The sequence below is a fragment of the Lytechinus variegatus genome, chromosome 5 (assembly GCF_018143015.1).
Source record: "Lytechinus variegatus isolate NC3 chromosome 5, Lvar_3.0, whole genome shotgun sequence".
In the NCBI taxonomy this organism is placed as follows: domain Eukaryota; kingdom Metazoa; phylum Echinodermata; class Echinoidea; order Temnopleuroida; family Toxopneustidae; genus Lytechinus; species Lytechinus variegatus.
Window position 1 is genome coordinate 13,602,755 of NC_054744.1, and position 16,758 is coordinate 13,619,512.

At 37.1% G+C, this 16,758-nt stretch overlaps 1 protein-coding gene across 4 annotated transcripts; it reads left to right on the forward strand.

The window, feature by feature from the left end:
• The first annotated feature begins 835 nt into the window (after nt 1-835).
• On the forward strand, nt 836-15,869 carry LOC121415418 (THAP domain-containing protein 5-like). 4 transcript variants are annotated; one of them, XM_041608619.1, is made up of 6 exons: nt 836-1,049; nt 7,896-8,101; nt 10,874-11,014; nt 11,334-11,668; nt 14,526-14,642; nt 15,834-15,869. In XM_041608619.1, the coding sequence occupies exons 2-5, from the start codon at nt 7,943-7,945 to the stop codon at nt 14,527-14,529; spliced, it is 639 nt and encodes a 212-aa protein (XP_041464553.1). In that variant the 5' UTR covers nt 836-1,049; nt 7,896-7,942; the 3' UTR covers nt 14,530-14,642; nt 15,834-15,869. The 4 variants fall into 4 exon arrangements, with proteins under 4 accessions (XP_041464553.1, XP_041464555.1, XP_041464552.1 ...); XM_041608618.1 differs by lacking the exon at nt 836-1,049 and adding an exon at nt 2,207-2,459; XM_041608620.1 differs by lacking the exon at nt 836-1,049 and adding an exon at nt 3,971-4,352.
• The last annotated feature ends 889 nt before the right edge of the window (nt 15,870-16,758 follow it).

The window sequence follows — 16,758 nt, forward strand, 5'->3', positions numbered from 1 at the left end:
GTTTCTCATAATGCATACTTTCACCTGAGATGTCCATTATTCAAATGGGGTTTGTGGTTTAGATTGAGAGTTGGATGCGGTTCTGTATGGCGTGCCAAGTGTACGCCAGTATATTCTGTGCAATTCAAGCAATTCCGTACACAAAATGTGTTTTTATTCAGACGAAAATCTTTTTGTCATGACGCTTTTCTAATTTCGTACACGAAATTTATTTTGTGTCACACAAAATCATTTTCGTCTCGACGAAATGCACAAAATAAATTTCGTTTAGACAAAATGTAATTGCGTCCACAAACTTCATTTGGCGTGCCATACAAAATGGCGCACCAAATGTCCGATGGTAAATTCCGTCCAATTCACGTCATTCCGTACACAAAAGTTTTTTTGTTCGTATGAAAATGATTTCGTCATGACGCAGTTTTATTTCGTATACGAAATTATTCTTGTCACACAAAATAAATTTTTGTCGAGACAAAATGTAATTTGGTCCACAAAATTTATTTCGTACACACGAAATGAATTTTGATCTAACGAAATAGCACCCCAATTGTCCAAAGGAAAATTCTGTAGGAAAATATGTGTTTCACTCCAACGAAATTCATTTCGTCATGATGCAGTTTGATTTCGTATATACGAAATTTATTTTGTGTCACACTTATAATCAATTTCCTCGAGACGAAATAAAATTGCGTCCTCGAAATTCATTTCGTTGCGATGCAAATATTTATTCCGTCAACGAAATGATTTTGTGTCACATCACAAAAAATTCCGTCGACGAAATGATTTTGTGTCACATCACAAAAAATTCTGTCCATGTAAAATAATTCTGTCTCCTCTTTCTGGCAGGGAATATGAGATCGTCGCTGATTGGCTGCACCTTGCTCAAGCCGATATCTTCGCTCGATCGATATCCGGGCGCGGGACGGTCACACTCACAGGTCGGCATGTTGGTGAACCTTTCTTGTTTAGCTTAGATTTCACGTTATTCATGTCAACGAGAGCTGCAAACAACTTCTCTAATTGGTAGAATGTGGACGGACATTGCATTCGTAAGTTTAGCTATGTTTTCGACTTCAAAATTACGTTGAAAACAAAATGGGAATTCGTTAGTCGTTGCCAAACTTGCATTTGCAAGAAGCTGTGCAATTTATAGTCCCGTGTATTCAAGTTTGTGTAGGGTCCTACTGTAGTCGACCATGCCCATGCCAGGCCAGGGGGGATTGGTCTTTTGTGCACACCTAAAATGGTAATGAATTATACAGGCTGATATTTAGGCCTAGATTTTGATAAATGGTGTAAAATTCATACTCAGACTGACTCAGAGCAAAATGCATGTTGAAATTGGAAACTTCATTGGATGACAAATTTTATATAATTATTGACTGTCTGAGACTGAGTCAGTGATTGACGTGATTTTATTTTTAGATTATTAAAAACAGCTTTAGCTTGGGCACCCACACGCATTGCGAGGTTAGTATTAATACTGGTAAATTAAACCATTGAACCATGTTTGGCAGTGGATTTCGAATTGACAGTTAATGAGTTAGTGGGTCGCGCATGCTGGCTTGCTGCGATCCCACTTCTGCAAGTGATGTCCACGTCCATAAGGCATTAAACACACCACTTCTAAGTAATGGCTTGGTTTTTCTGTGCGCTGTGGCATGTCAGGGGCGGATCCAGCTTTTATAAAGGGGGGGTTGGGGTGGTATGTGAGGGAGCGTAGCGACCGAGTCCAAGCGAGCGGAGCAAGCGAGGGTGTTTGGGGGGTGTCCCCCCTCCCACGTAGGGAAAATTTTTGAAAATCTGTGTGTGAAAATGGCGTTTCCTTGCATCTAAAACACCACTATTTTTGATATAGAGGTCGTTGCCAAATTAACCCCCATGAAAATTTGTAAAATTAAGTTGCAATCCCCCATTTTTTTTTTTTTAATGGGGGGATTTTTGTTTGGGGATGAGAATCAGCAACCCTGGCCTAGATTGTCACTTCCGCGGTGGCCCGTGTCCTCAAAAAAGCTGATGGGGGGCAAAAAGGACTATGTGACATTTGTTCGCCCAACCCTCCCCCCAAATAAATAATAATAATAAATTAAATGAATACTACATAGAAATAGAATAAAATAAAATTACAAGTTTTTTAAAAAAGATAAGATTTAAAAAAAATGGTCCCCAGATTTTTTTTTTTTTTTGGGGGGGGGTTGCAACCCCCCCTCTAGATCTGTTTCTGCATGTAATGAACCCTTGACTATGAGTTGGGCTTGTCCGTAGACTCTAATGTTAGAGTCGAGGCCTATCTCGGCTCGGGCCCAAAGATGCGCCACCGCGCACAGAAAAATCATGTGGTATGGACACCAGAAGTAAGAATGAGATCCCATGCGCGACCCACTGACTTAGATATCCACTGCCAAAACGGTTCATGGTACAGGGTATAGGGCAAGTCCAAGAAAAGGTCACCCTAGAAGGTAAAATTTTATCTCCAATTTAAGAAGTTATCTTTGGAGGGGTAAGAAAGCCTATCGCCTGTTGTGGTAGCCTAAGTATGTTTGGCCTAGGTCCTAGCCCCACTCATTACTAGTACAAGTTTAGTTACTTCGAGCGATGTTTGTGCCGGCTCCACTTCACCACCACTACTATACGCTCCATCTGGCTGAACATCGTGTCCGTTAAGTCGATCTGATATTCCGAGTGACAAAGGTGGGATTTTATGGGGAAATATAAAACTCATGGAACATCACGATCTTTAAAAACAAAACTAATATAGGAGGGGGTCCAGTGTCCGGACATGTTATCTTTTGGTTACACTTCGTAATTCAGAAGGTTCGTAATTCCAAAACACGTGAATTCATTATTGCCTGAACCACAATGTTCGTTAAATCGAAAAAGGGTTCGTTAATCCGAACATTTGTGGCGTAATTCCGAAGGTTCGTTAATCCGAAAAGGAATAATGAGTGATAATTCCGAAGGTTCGTTAGTCCGAAAACGAAATGAGGTTCGTTAATCCGAAAACGAAATGAGGTTCGTTAATCCGAAAAAACTAAATGAACAACGAACCTCATTTTTTTTCGGACTAACGAACCTTCGGAATTATGACTCTCATTATTCCTTTTCGGATTAACGAACCTTTGGAACAACGAACGTCATTTCAATTTTTGGATTGTCGGACCTTCGGAACAACGAACCTTATTTCGCTTTCAGATTAACGAACCTCCGGAATATCCAAACCTTCGGAATAACGAAGCTTCGGAATTATGAATGTAAACAATCTTTTTGAAGCCTTCCTTTTTGTCTTTGGATTACACTAAAAATATGAATTCAATACTTGTTATCATCTTCTATTTTGTTCTTTATATTTCCCAACATTTTGTACTAAAATTTGATGAAACTTCGCTTCTAACTTTTTTCAAATGACTTTCTAACATTGATCGTGTGGACACACAACCTGTACGGACACACAACAACTGAGTGACCTGAAACTCAGGCAGGACGTTTAGCAATACTTGATTAACCTTATGCCCAAATTTCATGAACTAGGTTTCTAAGTTTTCATTTAAAAAACACAACCTTTTGTTAAGATTTGGTGTTGATGCCGCCACCGTCAGAAAAACAGCGCCTATAATATAATTTTACTCTCCTATGCAGGTGAAACAAAACGGAAGGAAAGAAGGGAAAACACAAATTTTGTGCATTTTCATGTATTTATTTTCAATAGTCTCGGCAGTGCAGCCGTCCTTGCATGGTAACTATTATATAAAGATTATCCAGCAGCTTGCAAAGGAAAGTCAGTTTCAAAGTAATTTCTTCAGTGCACAGATGAGGCGAGGGGTCTTCGGGCGCTTGCCCCCTCTCCTCTCCTACAAAAATAAATTATGACCAAGAAAGTAGAAAAGAAAATGGTGAAATATATTTTTTCTGAATATTATGCTTTCATTGGATATTTATAAAGTTAAATATTTTTATTTTTTTTGCTCGCTCACAAAAAAAAGATCTGCCCAATTATTCATATCTAGCCCCTTCAAAACTTTGGCTCACTTCGCCACTGATTTGTTTCATCACACTTCTATGCAAATACTTACGCCTATAGAATAGAATACATTATATCCTACATAGAGTAAATCATGTATAGTACTATTGGTTCAAGTAGCATCATGTGACCGAATATATTTCAACTCTGACGTCATACCTCGATATATTTTTGGATACTAGTATATCGAGGTCTGACATCATTATTTCACAAAACTGGATCTAGCTAAACTCTCAGGCACACCGGCCAGCGCGCTCTCTCTCCCGGCAAGTCCAGCGATGTGTCGGCACAGGCACTGATCTGCGTTCTGCTGAGCACGATGGCTCAGAGAAAAGTAGGTAATTCAACTCAAGTAACCGGACTTTGCAAGCTCATCACATAGATTTTGGTTATAAATTATAAAAAGTTGGATAAAAAACAAATATATCAGTCGTTTCATTCGAAAGCATAGTGGGAATTATTAATCCTCGGTTGGACTGGCAAAACTACTATATTTCCCTCGGGGCTTCGCCCCTCAGGAAGTAATTGTCAGACCAACCTCGGATAAATAATTCAACTATACTTTCTCAAAGCCTGATATATTTGTTTACTATTTCTCATAATTCCATATGGCTTTGTGTAATTATTTTGTGTCCAGAATTACTTCATTAATATGAAATTTTATTCAGAATCACAAAAACTGCAAGCTCTCTTTTTCTCCTAATAATCAGAGACAAAATGAGCCCAAGATTTTGAGGGAGTCAGATGTGTCATATCAGGCAAAATTCAATAGAAGTTGTGAGCGAGCAAGCTTTTCATTAAAAAAAATCACATTTTGTAGCTTGACATAAAAATATTCAGAAAATGTTATATTTCATTTTTCTTTCCCTTTTTTTTTTTTGGGGGGGGAGCATCCCAAGCCTCCCCCCATCTATGCACCTCTGTCTAGTGTCTATATTACTGTTATATTGTTATTTCAAGACTAATTTTCATAGAAACGATTGGTTCAGAAAAAATATTAAACACATGCAGCCTTTCATGGAAAGTTCCCCCGGTTGTCCCGAAAAGGTGTGTTTTGTTTGACTTTCCTCCTCAACCCACCCTTTCGAGAAAAGCTCTCGCGGCATATCTCAACGTCCGTATGACATATTTGTCCTGCCCACCAGAGGTGAAGGCGAGACTAAGGGATCCAAATGTCGTCTGTCCGTCCGTCACAAACCTGTAATGACACATAACTCCACAACCGTAAGTCGCTTTTAAACCAAACATGGATGGTAGATGGACCTGGGTGACCTGCATGTTGAGCTGCAGTCAGAGGTCACATGGTAAGGTCAAAGGTCATTTTCAGGTCAACGTTAAAGTTTACATGCAACACTTTTATGACACCTAACTCCACAACCGTAAGTCGCTTTTCAACCAAACTTGGATGGTAGATGGACTTGGGGGACCTGCATGTTATGCTGCAGTCTGAGGTCATATGGTAAGGTCAAAGGTCATTTTCAGGTCAACGTTACAGTTCACATGCAAGACTCTTATGACACCTAACTCCGCAACCGTAAGTCACTTTTCAACCAAACTTGGATGTTGGATAGACTTGGGGGACGTGCATGTTATGCTGCAGTCAGAGGTCACATGGTAAGGTAAAATATCATTTACAGGTTAAAGTTTACATGCAAGACTCTTATGACACCTAACTCCGCAACCATAAGTCACTTTTCAATCAAACATGGATGGTCGATGGACTTGGGGGACCTGCATGTTATGCTACAGTCAGAGGTCACATGGTAAGGTCGAAGGTCATTTTCAGGTCAACGTTAAAGTTTACATGCAGGACACCTAACTTCGCAAATGTAAGTCGCTTTTCAACCTAACATGGACAGTAGATGGACTTGGGGGACCTGCACATGTTACGCTGAAGTGGGAGGTCACATGATAAGTTCAAAGGTCATTTTCAGGTCAACGTCAAAGTTTACATGCAAGACTCTCTTATGAAAACTAACTCCGCAACCGTAAGTCACTTTTCAACCAAACTTGGATGTTGGATAGACTTGGGGGACGTGCATGTTATGCTGCAGTCGGAGGTCACATGGAAAGGTCAAAGGTCATTTACAGGTTAAAGTTTACATGCAAGACTCTCTTATGACACCTAACTCCGCAACCGTAAGTCACTTTTCAACCAAACTTGGAAGGTAGATGGACTTGGGGGACCTGCATGTTATGCTGCAGTCAGAGGTCACATGGAAAGGTCAAAGGTCATCTACAGGTTAAAGTTTACATGCAAGACTCTCTTATGACACCTAACTCCGCAACCGTAAGTCACTTTTCAACCAAACTTGCAGACTTATGCTGCAGTCGGATGTCACATGGTAAGGTCAAAGGTCATTTTCAGGTCAATATTAAAGTTTACGTGCAAGGCTGGTATGACAAGTGTTATTCCATCCCAGTAATTTCACAATGAAGTTTCGATATAATTCTTGCGTGCCCTCGCAAATCACAATATTTCTGGTTATTTTCATAAGTGGGCGAGACAAAAATTTCTTTTGCCTTGTTTTTTAGTCATGTTCAAAATGAATTAGTGATGATTTCATTTTTCTCGGCATTTTAATCCCCAAGTCTGCATGGTTTAATTATGTTTGATGCATGATTTGCCTTTAGTAGACAGCTGGCAGCCCTCTGTCTCGAGGAGTATTTTTATATCTTTTTCTGTATTTGGTGAGTGAAGCCAACGAAACTCAGCTGAACAACCAACATAAAGGCATGGTCACACCGGCCGAGCGTTGTTGGAGCGGTAGGGAAAGAGGGTAGAATTTTTCTCTCAAAATGGGGGAAAAAATCGAAAACAAAAAAAACTAAAATCGAACTTGAAAATGGTAAACGGTAGCGAGCAGTGATGATTTTTTTTTCTCTCCGCTCCACGACCGCTCCAACAACGCTCGGCCGGATGCCTTTACACTTAAGGGGAATCCAGCCTTGGTCATAAAATATAGTGTTGGAAAGGAGAAAATTAGATAAAACAGAATGGTGAAAGTTTGAAAGAAATCGGACCAACAATAAGAAAGTTATGGCTGCTTTAAAATTGAAATCCCTATGATTATGTAGATTTCAAAGTGGCAACTGGGTAAGTAAATTATGACAAGAGGCAAGGACAACTTTCCCATAGGCCATGTACTTAATTATCAGGGATTTGTGTTTTTCTCCTAACTGCCCTTCCCCTGGGGCAGTAATCTAAATATAACCCTGGTAGTATATTGTTTTATGTCCTCATGTGAAAGAAAAATAAAAATTTGAAGTAAAACATTTGAAAAAATGACATATTAGCCATTTTATGTATTGGAGTACATGGAAGAGTAGTCCTTGCCTTACATCACTGTGACATCACATATGTGGCCAATTTGCAGTCTCGTGGATCTAGGGATTACCAATATTCACAACTTTAAAAAAATAACTTTCTTATCTGTCAGATAGTGTTCAAACTTTCACCTATCAACTTGACTGATTTTTCTTATTCCCCTAAGAACAAGTTTTTATTTGGGTTGGATTCCCCTTTAACAGAGATTGAAGCTTTTGTTCTAGTTTTGGCTCTGCTATTTTTTTGATTGGATGTATTTCCTGATTTATCACAATAATTGCAAGTTTTATCATGATTTAACTTTTTGAAAATTATGCTATTATGTGATTAAGGCTACATCTCTTGTACTTTCTACCGATAGTCTCAATATAACGTTATTAATGGATTATTTCTTGTAAAAAATCCTAAAGATAGGAACTAACTCTGTGGTTAGTAGATAAATATGACTCACTTGTCCAGGTGTTGATAAACGGGCCGCTGCTGAGTAGGCCTAGAGTTTTCTTAATTATATATAATTGATTTCATGACATGTGTTTACATTTGCTGCAGATTCCCATTCAGCCGTTGGACTGAACTGGTACTGTAACACAGTATGGATGGTCAATATGAAGCAAGCTTCATCGAATTCCTCCAAGAGCTCTGAACTCTGTTCTGATCATTTTGAAGATGCTTGCTTTGACAGGACTGGGCAAACGATTCGTCTAAGACAGGATGCTGTCCCAACCACATTTAATTTGCCGCCTCGTCATCAGAAGGTACAGTAGATCTATATCATACGTGTTTTAAAGAAATATAATCTCTGTATTATCTATCTACCTTTGGTTTGACAGAACAATGTTTTGAATATTCCATTCTCAGTAGCCAAAGAGAAATGAAAATTATCCTATTCGGGAGGGTCACCATGGACCTCGGCCTATACTGTGTACCAGGGGACTGTGTATTTTAAGTTAACGCTTACTAAATGATCAAACAAATTAAAAATTTGGTTTAGCCCTACATAATTAGCATGAGCTTCTTTGAAATTGCAAAGCTAAGGGTGTATTGCTGATTTTTCATAATTTATTAAAATTCATTTTTGATAAATTATTTTATGCATAAATAGAGAATTCTCTGCTGTACAGTTAAGTAAATCTCTAAATAAGTTCCCAAGTTCTACAGTGCGTATGAAAAAATGGGATAGATTTGAAAAGTCTATAAAATTTTTGTTTCAAATTATGATCTCAATATTTTGGTGTCAATACATGCTATGGAGTCTTATCCTTCAAATGCTATTAAAATAATTTGGTTTTGTTCGTGCTTACGCAAACACAAATTTTTGTTTTGTCTGGGGTAAAAAAGGAAGCTTGCGCCAAAATGGCATAATATGATGGTCGGACTTCTTGCTATCAGCAGAATTCCTCTTAACCTTTTCATTATCTTTGCCATAATTTTCGAATTATGCAGTCAAAATTCATTTCCAAATCTACTTATTTATTTGGATAGTTGTGGTGTTGTTCCTTTTTAATATGTTCTCTTTTAGTTTTGAATATTCCTTAGGCAAGAACATTTTTTTAAACCAAATTATGGTAGAGCGTGTTTTTTTTCGAATCCTTTCATTGTGTTCTGCAAAGGTAATGATGCCTTTGAACAGTGGCATACTGAGGGGTGGGGGCTCGGGGTGCTCCCCCCCCCCTCCCAATACAAAATTATGACCAAGGAAAAAAGTGGAAAGAAAAATAACAGAAAACATAGAAAGTGAAATATGATATTATTCTGAATATTATGTCAAAATCACAAAATTGGATATTTTAGTAAAAACTGGAAATTTTTGCTTGCTCGCTTCACAACTTTTTAATGCATTTTACCTGATCTGCCATATCTTCCTCCTTCAAAATTGACTCAATACACCATTGCCATTGAAAGACATGAATATTTTCTTGTTTGTCCTGTCAAGCACATAATTAAACTTGGTGAAGGATTCAATGACCCCTTGAAAATAGGATTCATGTCTTTTATAGGTACCATTACATAAATTGTTTCACATAATTATTATCAAAGGTACCATAACATAATTTGTTTCACATAATAAAAAGGATTTGAATGATTACAAATTCTCCCAATTAAAAATGCAAATCTTCTCACTTGGGTTGACAAGAAAGTCTCTTCTTACTTATGAAGGAAAATTCAAAGGTAAAAGAAGTTCAAATTAAAACCAATGTAATTCAGGTAAATGAATAAATTTATTAGTGAAATTTGACAGCATTTTTCGAAAATTATGGCAAAGATAATGAATATATTATAAGTCTGCTGATTAGCCAAAAGTCTAAAAGTATAAAACGTCCCGTGTTCGCTCAAGCATGAATTTATTTTTTAAATGCCATTTCAAAGATAAGATCTTAGAGCATCTATTAATATCAAAATATAGATATAATATTTTGAGACAAAGCAAAGATTTTATAATTTCAACCAATAAGTGCAAGAATAATGATGCATTTGTCATTTATGATTTAAAATAGAATTTCCATTGGATTAGATTTGTAAGAAAAATAATGTTTTTGAGCAATTCTAGGTCCGACATGAACTCATACATTGTTGCATTACTGCGTATCCGGATGCCGCAAACTTGGTCCCTAAACTTCTGCGAGACTTGACCAACAAAAAAAATATGAGGACATGTTTCTAACTGTGGAATTATTGCAAAACATGTGGAGGGGGGCTTATTAAAGTGATGGTCCAGGCTGAAAATATTTATACATGTAGCTTAATAAATAGAGTAGAAGTCACTGAGCAAAATGCCGAAAATTTCATCAAAATCAGATGACAAATAATCAAGTTATTGAATTTGATAGTTTATAACAGTAGTTTGTGAAAACGGTCGTCATGAATATTCATTAGGTGGGCTGATGATGTCACATCTCAAATTGTTCTTTTGAATTTTATTATATGAAATTATGTTTATTAAATTTTATCCTCCAAGAACTAGAAAAATTGGATTGACAACTGATTTAGTACATTAGATATTAATTGCTGAAACTTATTTCATCATAATGGAGACACATCATTTACACATGTATGAAATAATGAAAAAATTATGATTTTATGAACCAAACAGAAAGTGGGGATGTGACATCATCCCACCTAATGAATATTCATGATATGACTATTTTCTCAAAATATTGCTAAACTTTAAACTTCAATAACTTTATTATTTGTTATCCGATTTTGATGACATTTTCAGCATTTTGCTCAGTGGATTCTACTCTATGTATTAAGATATAAATATTTTCAGCCTGGACCATCCCTTTAAGACCCCCCCTTCCTCCTTTGGGGCCAGATAGGGTTAATAAATCATCATGAATATTTAAACATGTTTATTTTGCTGCAAGTCCATTGAAAAGGATTCATTTCTAAACAAATATTATTCTAAATGTACTATTGAATATTAATTTGACAAATTTAAAGTCATTTTTTCATTCTTGCATCTCGGTTTATTCAATTTTTCTTCTTTTTTTAATGTTTTTTTTTTTTTATTCACTCTTCTCGTACAGAATGCACACAAACCAGGGAAACCCTCGAAAGAAAGTCATTTAGATTCAGCAAGCAACCTCCCAGATACTGCAAAGACACCTGTACCAAAGTCTTCAGCACCTTCCCTGGGACTACTACTCAATGCCAAAAATCTAAGAGGGGTAAAGTGGAAGATAACAGCAACATATATCTAAATGGGGTATTGTACAGTATGATTGATCAACCAATGATACCAGTTGTATTCTGACATTTAAATCCATGTCCCTCTGACCAATGTTGTCAAATAAAAACCTTGCTTTGAGCATAACATCCTCAAGGTGGTCTGAAATTCTATTAGAAGGTACATGTACTCTTCTGTGGAAGTTCATTTTATGCTTTGACTGCTAATCTATAAGTTTTATTATCAATATGCTAGTGTTCTGAAGTTGATGTGTTAATAATCAATTGTTTTAATGTTTTATTCTATTTAAAACATAATAGATGGAGACCAGCAGCATGGCAGCAGGAGCTAATGTTGGTCGTGATGAGGCATATACCACCATCAACAATGCTGCAATTGCAGTCACCACCACCAAGTCTGCTTCTGTCACTGCCATCACCATTGCCACCGCCATTACCAAGACCACTCCTGACACAAAGCCCCCAAGTCCTCAACTGACCAGATATTGCAGCTGGAGAAGGATATACCAGGAACTTCAAAGCCAGGGCTTGCCAGTCTCCTACAATAAGAAAAATGCCATGGGCCCATCTAATGAACTAGTAGTAGAATATTTGGCCACAGTTGTAGAAATGCAGAGACTAACATACTGCCACAGGTAAAAATCAATGTCAGATATGATGGATAGTCTTTGAAATATGGGTTGCAGAATGAATATCAGTAAAACCCATCATGATGTGCTATCTGATTTAACCCTAAAAAGGCCGTGGGAGCCCAAAAATTTTCACGATAAATCCACAACGTGAAAGATTGTGCCGCGTCATTATAAAGCCTTTTTTAAAAAAGTTTATGAGTGTTCAGACAAAATTTGTGACACCTGGGTACCCGGTTCTGCAATTATGCAACATTGTGCATTGTGTAAGTACACATGTCAGAATTGCACTAAAATGTGATTTCATGGACAAATCCAATGCAAAATCTGTTTCTAGCCAGAATTCATAATTGTATCGTACCGGTTAATGTTTATTTTTACTGATTAAAATCTATTAATTTCATTGTGCTTATGATCAGAAAATTTTGTCAACAATATAAAAAAAGTAAAAAAAAACAAAGAAATACTTAAGAAAGGAAAAAAATACATATGAAAGGTATGTGATATCAATTAATTTTTATGTGTCTGAACAAAAACTTCAAGGTCTGTGTTTATAGATTTCCAGCCAAATTCTAATTTCATGCATGATTTAGTAAAACATATAATTCTAAATAATTTTAGAATGATCAAATATACAATTTTTTCATCTGTGGCAGGCATTTTGCATTTCTTCACAATTGCGCAATTAACGGTCAATCTTGAGGGCCCCCACTCCCCTTCCGCCCATCTTTCCTGCCTCCAAAATACCCTGGCAGTCTTATTAGGGTTAGATTAAGTCTACATTAAGCAAACATAAAATTCTTACAATTGAATTCAGTGGCGTAATGAGCCAAATATTTTGAGAGGGCTAAATATGGCGAATGGAACAAAAGTTCTCCAAAGAGAGCGAAGGGAGTGTGCAAAATTTTAGAACTTTTTAATACAGAAATCAAAATTTGGAAAGATTTTGACGTAATAATATCCAGTAAATACTCTCTATTTCACCCTTTCTCGTTCGCTTTCTTTCTTTTTCTCCTTTTCTTTCTTGGTCGTTAAACATTGGGGGGGGGGGGCAGTCAGACCGCAGGTCCCTATGCTAATGAGCAAAAAGTCCAGATACATCCAAATCATCTCGTGGCTGAATCCTTGCAAAATCTTGTGATTCATGAGATTTTCTTTCTCGAGTCTAAGAATTTACCTGTTTTAAAGAGAAATTCCAGTATTGGTAACGATCTCAAAATGACTTTTTACAGAATCTAATATAATGACCACCCAAGTGTCTGTTTGTATGAATAAAAAATATGTGCCAAAGGATTCTGGAAGAAATTGTGTAATTGCTGAGAAATAAGCAAAATAAGCTCATATTCCAGCAATAATAATACACTGTCCCACGTGTGCCTATCTGTGTTGGTGATCTTCAGTGTGAACATTTTTCAGCGTAGATTTCAAGATTTCACAAAGTTCAGTTTATGTAACTTTACCAAATCTAGATCCTCGATGATATACTGACAATTAAGCCAGACTTTCTCATGAAATCAGTGTTTACTGCAACTACTGGCATTTCTTTTTAACCTCAAGTTAAATTAAATATTATTGCACTATCAGATAGAGTAAAAGTTACTCTTTCATATTGGTCATTTATTTTGTATACAATATTTTGTTAAATAAGTAAATTTCTGGCCTGAAAGTGTGCCTCAAAACTTAATTTTCTTCTTCCATTTTCTTTTGCACATTGTGCAAACTTTTTATTTTGAGCCTCAATGATATCCATATCACCATAAAGCTGAACTTCTTTTCTTTCTCACAATGCCACTCTTGATATGCGGCACCTTTTAATCGGGTCAAGATCACACTTTTCCCACTAAGGTACAATACGAGATTTCTGTAATTTTGTACTTGCATGAAATCCAGAGTTCTGATTGGCTGGATAAGGTTCACAGAACAACAGGCACAGGGTATTTGAGGAGATTACCACATGGGAAGTGTGACCTTCCTACGAACCCTGGCACTGGAACCGTTGGAATTTGCCACTGGGTGGTCTATTTGACCAATCAGAATGCAGTATTCTTGTTTTCAAACTGCTTTATGTACTTGGCAAATGAAAAGTGTGATCTTGACCCGATTAAACCAATTCTTATTTTGAAACCTATATCGTTTCAAAGCATACATATTCAGCTTTATCATGATATAAAAATCATTTGGGCTCAAACACAAATAAAGTGTGAAAATAGCAACTTTTGTCTGGTGAAAATATTTATTTTATAGCATATTTTAGATCAAACTTTGAACCTATATTACAAAATCTTTGAATAAATCCAAACATATGACATGAAAGAATGATTCTTCTTCTTTACAATGGTACCAAATTCATGAAATTCGATGCACAGTTAGAGCAGCAATGACCGAATGAAAAGGTGTTATGGTCCGCGTCAAGCTCATTAAATATACAAAACATCTCAAGTCATGAATATCATTTGGATGAAAGAAGCCACTCTCTTGGGACCTGCAGTCTGACTGGGGGGCATGGCCCCCATCTATACATCAGTGATGGATTTAATACTTTTTGCATGTACGATGACGATGCTCGCTCTCTCTCACCCATCCTCACTATGTGTATATGTGTGTGCAAGATGAATTATGAGGAATAATTGCATGAAGTGACGTTTTTCAACCAGAGATTGATCCTTATATATTATTTACTATTGCATTTTTGTTCATCATATTGACCCATCTTGACCCCTTTACCCCCCCCCCCCCCTGACAAAAACCTAATAGTCAAATGAAGTTTCCTTTTCTTTTCTTTTGATATACATGTAATGTATTCATGTGAGAAAAAAAATTATAGTGCCAAACATTTTTTGAAAATTTTAATTTATTCCTTCAGGTGAGGTTTTGTCCACAGTTCCAGAAGGACACAAAATAGTATCAGAAAGTCATGCCAGAATCAACAACTGAAGGGTTTGAAGAGCCAGATAAAGAGCCGAGAAATGTGATTTTAAAGGTAAGTTAAACTTATTTATAATTCTGATTCATTTTGGCATAGAAAGTAAGTCATAATAACAATTTGAATTATTTTTGTCTTCTTGATTTGCTCTTTGTCAGGAATCCAAATTTTAGAATTAAACTCTTAGTTTGAGGTGTTGATGATTTTTTTTTCAGCTGCAAAAGTAACAAACCAATATCAATCATTGGTCGATAATGTGACTTGCTTTCTCTTGCCAAATTGGTACATGTACATGTATATTCTGCATTTCTATAATGATTGACCCCACCACTAGCACATAAGATGCAACATGTCAAATAACTGTCAAACTCACTTCATGTATTTAATTATTAATATTTCATTAAAGGAGTAAAAGGACTCAGAAAGATTACCCGAAAAAGCTCACAGAATTTTTTTTACTGGTAGACCCTTTACATTCATTTGATGAATTGAGTTCATGCAAAATCAACTGAATGTTATGAGTACAAAATCCTGTTAATACACCTTACTGTGAGGCTATTCTGGTAGGTCATCCCGGGAGTGCCTGAGGATCTTGTCCATTTGGATAAATCTTGCAAAGTACCAAGAGGTGCCTCCACCCCCCCCCCCCACTCTATTAAGGGTTAACAATGAAATTGAAATTAGGAATAAGTTTAGTATCTTCCGGGGGGGGGGCACACTCAGTATATAATGCATAGTGGGTATGTGCCGCGGAGGGGACCCCCATTTTCACACTCAAATTTCCGTTCCAAGGCATAGCATTTTTGCCTTGTTGATAAAAAGAACAAAGAAAGCCGCTCCAAGGCATAGCATTTTCTTCTTATCGAGAAAAAAGAAGAGGGAAATCCGCTCCAAAGCTAGCATATTTTTCGTTACGCCGCTCCGATCGCATTGAACGAGTCGAATTTTGGTGAAAAGCGGCCGCAGAGCTCCCCCGGCGGAGGCCGCGCTAGCTGCATCATGCACGCATGACCGTTCCGTGGGGATGCATACGCACTCACACGCTGGCGATCCGTTCCAAGGACCCCCGTTTTCACAAACATTTGTCGTTCCGAAGCCCGTTCCGAGGACCCTCCTTTTTACAATAAGCCCGCTCCAAGGCCCCCGTTTTTTGTCTCGCCCGCGGCACACCCCCACCACATTTTTGGTCGAGTGCCCCCCCCCGGGAGTATCTTGCTCATATGCATTATAAATTAATTACTATTTCAGGTACTTCAATCACATGCACAGTAGGAGCAAAAACAGCAGCAAACACACAGGAGATGTAACACTACATTGACCAACAGCAACAACTACAGCAGCATCAACAATTTCTGCAGGAGATGCAAAAACCACACTGGCAACCTCAACAACATCAAGGTGTCCAACAAGCACTCCGGGAACGTTAACAGCAACCACAGCTTCAGCTGGAGTTTCAACAAACACATCAGAAAAAAACCAACAGCAGCAAAAAAAACACTTATGAATAATGAAATGAATCTAATTGAAACTCAAAAGCCAATGACGCAACATCTTTGACAAACTGAGACAATTATTCATTCTTTTACAGGATAAAGAAATACTTTTTTAAAGTGTAAATTTGCAGGAACACAATGGATGTTCCTATGTATCTATTTAATGAAATAAATTTGACTTTAATAAATTCAGTAAATTCAATTCAATAAATTTAGTGATTCAATAAATATCTACTTTTATTTGTCAATGAGTGAAAATACCTGTATTTTCTATTTAGAATGACAAAAAGCAATTTATCAATTCAATATCATCAAAAACTTTAGCAATATGGTTGTTAGGCCCTCCAAATTGTTGATATTTTGATGAAAAAGCCGTTTCTGCTGCAATATTTGACGCAACTCAAATAGATCAAATATTGTCGCAGAAATTGTCATTTGCCCCTGAAAGTATCTGCGGCAAATATTTGACGCAGCTCAAATAGCTGCATCAAATATTGCCGCAGAAATTGTCATTTGCCGCTGTTTTGAGATTTGCCGCAGAAAATGGGAGTTGCCGCTGCGGCAAATGTTTTATGAAACGGGCCCCAGGTCAATCAAAATATTTTCGAATTCGTGCTGGTGAGCAACACGTTCACTCCCAGCGATAGGGACTTGTTTAAAAATGGCATAGGAAATATGCA

Excerpts from the sequence above, each read along its gene's own strand:
- LOC121415418 (XM_041608618.1), top strand. The coding sequence starts at position 2,414 with ATGGTACAGGGTATAGGGCAAGTCCAAGAAAAGGTCACCCTAGAAG. Across the intron at positions 2,460-7,895 it reads AGAAAAGGTCACCCTAGAAG|ATTCCCATTCAGCCGTTGGA; the intron begins GTAAAATTTTAT and ends CATTTGCTGCAG. Across the intron at positions 11,015-11,333 it reads ATGCCAAAAATCTAAGAGGG|ATGGAGACCAGCAGCATGGC; the intron begins GTAAAGTGGAAG and ends AAAACATAATAG.